Below are 6,952 nucleotides of genomic sequence, written 5' to 3' on the forward strand. Positions count from 1 at the left end.
GAATAATTTCATCAATGTTTGCGAAAGTCAATTCGGCTTCAGAATACAGTTGATGTTCCACAGCAGATGATTGTAGCACATCCTGAACTGTTTCTTTAGTTGGAGCATTTGTTTGTGCTGAAGGTGGCTCTTTTTACTGAAAAGAGGGTTCTTCTTCTTCTTCTTCTTCTTCTTCTTCTTCTTCTTCTTCAGAGTCTTTATCAGGAAGAACCAACTCCTGATCTATTTCCCATACCTTGATTTGAGCTTGCAGGCCAGTAAGATCTGTATCTAACTGAGTGATTATAGCTCGATCATTATAGGTAGTTGGATTTGTGGAAATGTAGTTTGCCTTTAATTTCTCAATCAATTCAGATAGCTTCTTGGCTCGAATTTGATCAAAAAATATGTCTTCCTCTCCAGAGCGTGAACAATTGTAGCAGCTTTGACCATCTTGAGGACAAATGTTTCCAGTTTGATAAATTTGTTCTGCAGGGATTTCTTTCTCAACTGCTTGGCAAAGATTTGAGTTCTGTAGGCGTTCCTGGCTTCATAGATTTTAAGTTTTGATGCTGCAAAATTATTAACATGTTCCCAAATAAGGTCAATATGAGTTTGAATTGAATTGGATGGCCTGGGCTCCTCAATCAATTTGCCTTTGCCTTTTTCAGTACTCAAGATATGTGGAATTTCCAATCCAGTTCGAGTAATGTCTACCAGTTCCATAATCTTTATTCCTTTGGGTCTGGCAGGTGCTAGAGTGGTAGGACGATTGATTTGGATTAGAGGAGCCTTGATTCTTACTATTTCCTTTGTTGCACCAGCTGAGATTTCTGGTGGGATGATTTGCAGAGGGACTGCTTTGTGAGGCAGTTGGGCAGTTGAAGATTTCAGTCATTTAGTAAGAATGGATTCTACTGTGGTTGTTGGTTTAATCCTCTGGGTTCTTGGTTTCTTGGCGATCTTTGGGGAGGGCGTCTTCTCAGAATCAGATTCACTGATAATCAGTTTTCTTTTTGTTGTCTTCAGTTGAGCTAATGTCTTTTCGGTTTTAACTGATTTGGAATCGTCCAGTTGCGTCCCAATCTCTTTCTTGATTTTTATGATCTGATCAAGAGAGATATCTAACTTAGCCTTGGGTGGCAAAGTATTCTTTGCATTGAAGATTTTGAATTTGGATGATTTTTCCGAATCATCTACCACTAACCCTTTCACTTTCAGCAGATAGCTCAGTTGCACTGCAAAGCCTGTGGACTGTTTGGATGATAGAATCATGTTCTTTAAAATATTGAATATAAGATGCTTCCAGTTGAGTTTACGTTCAGCCATAATGATAGAAATTGCTTGAAATTTTTCCAATGTAAGTGCAGCAACCTTCGCCAAAATCCCTTTGGCGACTATATCAGCAAGTAACTGAACTTCGTGCTTCAGTTCTTTCTTTGGATCGGAAACATTGATTTTCCGTCCATCAGCAGAAAGTGAGGTTTGCATTTTTTCAATGTCAGATGCTTTAACTTAGATAAGTGCGCTAGTCCATCAGATGGTAAAGAAAAGATTTCTCCAAAGGAATCTTCAGAGATGGTCAGCGACTGACCATTGATAGTAGAAGTGATGTTTCCATCAGAATTGATCATACCGTTAGAGTATAATTCCTGAAGTTCTTTGGGGTAGATCTCTTGTGATGATTGTCCCAAGAATGTCCTTAACCCAGCAGTTTCGAGTTTTTAAAAGACGTTCTTGACATCAGCGTCGCCGAGAGATATAAAGGATCCGAAGTTGATAACCATTGCATTTAGCATATAAGCAGGAGTTTGATTCGCCATTTCGATAGATAAAATGATCTGAAATTCGTAAACGATAAGCTCTGGAATTAGTATGCTATTAGAAACTGATTGGATGCGTAAGAAGAAAACTGAATTGGAGCGGGCTTAGTACAGTTGTTCGTGACTGTTTAAATTCGAGACACATGTTAGTCCATTAAAAATTTTGAGTAAAAATGTGTGTACGTGTGCTATAAGCGTGTGTACAATTTAAATGGTTCAAATGCTTCCACGTTTTCAAAATGGGATTCATCATTAGATAGTAGACAGTCACGTCACTTGATTTGGAATATAATTCGTTTTAATTAGTTAACTTATATGAGAAAATTAGTGAAATACCCAACTGAACGATCAGTTGTAAGACTGTGTCCTTTCAGTTGAGAGTTTACTAATATTTGTCTTCTCAGTTATCCTCTTAAAACCATTATTCTCCCTTAATTAGTGCAAAAAATAATTAAAGCGAATAAATTTAAAGATCAGAAAGATAATCGTTTTGCTGAAACATTGACGACCCTTCAGCTTCCTTGATATTCTGCTATAAATAGAAATAACACGGTTAGTTTCAGTCATATTGGTGAAAAATATTCAAGACTGAAGAATGGTAGATGCAAGTAGCTCGAGTGCTTCGCCATTTTCTCTGGAAGCTAGGAAGGCTGCTATAGAAGATGAAGTCTTCTACAAGAGTCTTCCCTACTTGGAAAAGTTACAGGAGCTTGCGTTCCTGTATAATTCTGGAGAGGCTACCACTCCCAAACTGATGGCAAAGTTGAGAGAAGTGAGGGAGAACTTGCACATAGTTGTGTGGGTGGACATCTTTACGGATGGTCGTATCTATCAGCTGATGCTTCGAAAGGAACTCGAGATCCTTAATCGCATAGCTTCTTCTCACATTGCATAACATCTTCCTCAGCTCTATCTGTTTGGTTGAGAATGTGGATAGATGATATAGAGGAAAAGTATGAAAATGTAATCCAAGCAAATATTTATGGTTGAATAAAACATTTATTTTGTTTTAACTTTGTTTTTCTTTTTCCTGCAAGTAATAAGTTTCATTAGTTATTATTTATGAATTGTGATCATGAACAGATGAGCTGATGATTTGTTAAGCGTTAAATGTCAAACTGATATCAGTGGATAATGAACAACTGATTGTTAAGAAGCCTCTATAAATGAGAAAAACGTTTCGGTTGACTTGCGTCTCTTCAGTTTCCTCAACATTTAAGTTTCATCTGTCTATAAATAAGATGATAGAATGTTAAATAATAACAATTTAGTATGTCGGATTCAAGTAACTCTGATGCATGCAGCATTACGCACATTCATGTTAATGAACAATTGAATCTTCATTTAGAAGAGATGAAGAGAAAGATGGAAGAATATGTTTTGAAAAAAGTGATGTCAACATGGTTTAAGATTCATGAGTTGCAGAGGGTGAGTAGAGTGGTGCAGTTCCTACTCGTGCTCAAGCAGCAACAACAAGAAAATACTTTGAACGTTTTGAAGTTAGGCATGTTACAGATTTGATTGAGGACAAATGTCTGTTGGAAGCAATGTTATGGAAGGAGTGGCATGTATTTGATAAGATTTCTAAAACTAAGTCATTTTCTAGAATCCGAATTTATGAGATGAATGATTGGGTTGGCTAGATTCAGTTGGTTCTATGATTTCTTCTGTAAACTGGGATCGGTGGTATTCTTAATAAAGTATTATTTTCAATTTGTTTTGTTTTTATTTTCTGCAAATAATTCTATTAGTAAAGCAACATTAGTAATAATTTTATGATAAAACAATTAAACCAAGAATATTGCGAAAGTAGAAAAACTTAGTCTCGGGTAATGGTTTGGTGAAGATGTCAGCTGCTTGTTGTTCCGTTGATATATACTCCAGTCTAATGTCCTTCTTCAAAGCATGATCTCTAATGAAGTGGTGTCTGACATCTATATGCTTTGTCCTTGAGTGAAGAACTGGATTATAGGTGATGTCAATTGTACTTGTATTTTGACAAAGACTAAACAACGAAAGGTATAATTTCATGTTTGATTGGGGAGATATAACTCGAATCAGATCCGGTTTGAGTTTCTCACAAATCACATACTAGATTTCTATACCTAGTTATGTTGTGCTTTATATTGAATTATATACAAACATTGAGATAGGAGAGTCATTGGCAGAATTGCCTAATTTCAAGATGTTCGGTGGTATCGACGCATAGGAGCAGATTGACTCCGATTGTAGACATTCGATACAGACATGACCAAAGTATAGGAATAAGACGTATTGTCACCCCGATTAGGAGGGTAGGTGGGCAGACTGTGACGTCTTATTCACACCGGGATCCCTAGAGTTAGACAAGAGTTGAGTCAAGATATGAGTTGATTTAGATTGCATGCTTATAGTATTCATGTTTCATAGATTATGGAACATGTTCTTATTGATTTTATTCATGATAGTATGCTTCATGTTTATGTTGAGTACACGCATGTTTATCATGTTTTATACTGTGATTTGTTCTCACCGGAGTTTCCGACTATTGTTATGTCTGTATCTGTGCATAACAACAGGTGGGGCAGGATCAGGGTCGAGACAGAGATGAGAGATCGAGATAGCGTGGAGATTACGGGCGTAGCAGAAGATTACTAGTGATGTTACATTTTATTTATAGTTTGTATTTCACACTAGTTTGTATGAATGTACTGAAACAAGACATGTATTTATGTTTGCGGAAATAAAATAGAGAAAGTTCTTGTACTTGTGTTGGAAACTAAATTCTGGAGTTTGACAAACTAATCAACCAACTGATCGAGCAAACTGAACTCAGCAACTGAAATGAAATCAACTGACTGATCAGTTGGAAACTGATCAGTTGATATGTTCAGTCGGATGCTAAACACTCTTCAACTGAACATGTATTGGGAAAGAACATAGCAGATTGCAACTGAATGTGGAAAGACGCACTTCAATCAATACAACTTGGAACAATGCATTTCGGCGAAAGCAATTAAAACGCCGCATCACAATAAATGAAGCATACAATTTCCAAGGAACAATCAAGAAGAGATCAACGTATACAAAGATTTAAATTCATCTCAAGTTACCGTTGAAGAAAAGAAGCTTATAAATATGACAAAAGACAGCTGAAGAAAAGATGAGATCACTATATTCAAAAGCTTGCTGTTATTCTGCAAAAATCTTAGCTCACTCTTATCTGTTATATTCGTAGCAATTAAGGCTACAGTTTGAGTTCACTAGCAAGTTGTAAAATTGTTGAAATCGTTGAAATTTGATAGTGCCAAGATCAGTTACGCACTGAGAATATTCTGTTAAGCTAAGAGTTTCAGTTTTGGCAGTGTTAAGTCCAAACTGAAGTGGGTCAGTACAATTCTTGTATTTGATCAAAGCCTTTTAGTGAATATCCTATCCGTGAGATAGAAGGGGAGACGTAGGAGTAATAAATTCACCGAACATTCAGAAACAACTCTTGTCTACTTTATTTCAGTTTGGTATTCAATCTTTCAGTCAGTTATTTTCCGCAACTACTTTAGTTTAACTGATAGTCATTGACCAACAAGATTCTGAGAATCATTTTGTCACCAAACTGAACTCAAAATTCGAAAAGATCAGTTTTAATTGTGAGTGTTTATTCAACCCCCCCTTCTAAACAATTTTGATACGTTAATCGATCCTATCAACTTATTTTATATACAATTGAATTAATATTAAAAAGCAAAATTTTGACCCACATTTTCTAGTAAAGATCCAATTAATCCCAAAAAGAATGGAGTTAGAGCTCGGGTCCCCACAACAGGTGGTATTAGAGCGATAGATCATTTAGACTGAGATAGAGTAGAATTAGCGAGGTAGATTGAATTTTCTTCCTTGCTTTTGTTGTGCTAGCATGATTTATTGCTTTCCCCATTACATGTTATTTGTTATCTGAGTTGATTTACAACATGTACTCGTAAAGACTTAATTAGAACCGATTCTAGATCAGAGGTATATGATCAGAGGAGGGCTGAGACAGATTTTATAGATTGTGTACTAATATGTTCGATAATCAGATATTATGCCTCCTCGACGAGCAGCAGTGTCTTTGCGTCCACCGGTGCCAGAACAGGGCAGTACTTCGAATGATCTTATGGATGCTACTGCTACATCGATGGATACCTTGCTTAAAAGGTTTCAGTCGTTCCGACCACCGAAACTGAAAGGTACTGAGAATGCTATTGATTGTGAAATTTGGCTCGATGACATAGAGATGTTATTTGATTCACTTGAATACACTGATGACCGACGAGTGAAATTAGGTGGGCACCAACTGCAAGAAGTGGCAAAGAACTGGTGGCTGACTATGAAAAGAGCATTGGAGCATCGTGGCACACAGGTCACTTGGAAGGTGTTCAAGACTGAGTTTTATCAGCGATTTTTTCCTGTGTCCTACCGAAAAGATAAGGGTGCCAAATTCGCCAATCTGAGGCAGGGACAACTGAACATAGAAGAATATGTTGTTAATTTTTCTACATTGCTCCGATTTTCTCCTCATGTTGCCGAGAGTGACGAGGCCGTGGCAGATCAGTTTATCAATCGCCTAAATCCGGAAATTTTTACTTTGGTGAATACCGGTCAACCGAACAGCTTTTCAGAGGCCTTGAACCGTGCCAAGGGGCCAGAAGCTGGATTACTTAGGCAACGAAGTACTTCCTATGTTGCTCCGACTCCGAGACCACCACAACCTTCGGTTCAACCCCCTCTCAAATTTTAGAGTGGAGGTAGTAGCAGTGGAAGAAAAGACCAGTTGAAAGCGAAGGGTAAACAGTTTAAGAGATCAGGGAGCAGTTCTTCGAGCTCCAGTGGGTCGCGACAGAGAGGTCTTGGCCAGAGTACAGAGTATACAGGTGTTTATTGCAGTTCTTGTGGATGCCGACATGCCACCGAGCAGTGTCAGGGTGTGATGGGTCGCTGCAACATCTGCAGACAGCAGGGACACTTCGCCAAGGTTTGTCCCCAGAGTGCTGTACAGCAGACTCAGAGTGTTGGAGCATCTAGTTCAGTAGCTCAGCCTGAGAGGCAAGCTTCATCTGTTCACTCTTTTCATCCCATTCCTACACAGACACAGCCCTGAGCCAGAGGTAGCCAGACTGTGAGCCAACCTCCCA

General features: G+C 38.0%; 1 protein-coding gene across 1 annotated transcript; it reads left to right on the top strand.

Annotated features, from left to right (window-relative positions):
* The first annotated feature begins 5,862 nt into the window (after positions 1 to 5,862).
* On the top strand, positions 5,863 to 6,558 carry LOC140817911 (uncharacterized). The gene has a single exon (XM_073177703.1). It carries the CDS (start codon positions 5,863 to 5,865, stop codon positions 6,556 to 6,558), a length of 696 nt encoding a protein of 231 aa, XP_073033804.1.
* The last annotated feature ends 394 nt before the right edge of the window (positions 6,559 to 6,952 follow it).

The sequence above is a fragment of the Primulina eburnea genome, chromosome 17 (genome assembly GCF_022965805.1).
Source record: "Primulina eburnea isolate SZY01 chromosome 17, ASM2296580v1, whole genome shotgun sequence".
Lineage (NCBI taxonomy): Eukaryota > Viridiplantae > Streptophyta > Magnoliopsida > Lamiales > Gesneriaceae > Primulina > Primulina eburnea.

Excerpts from the sequence above, each read along its gene's own strand:
- LOC140817911 (XM_073177703.1), top strand. The coding sequence starts at position 5,863 with ATGCCTCCTCGACGAGCAGCAGTGTCTTTGCGTCCACCGGTGCCAGAA.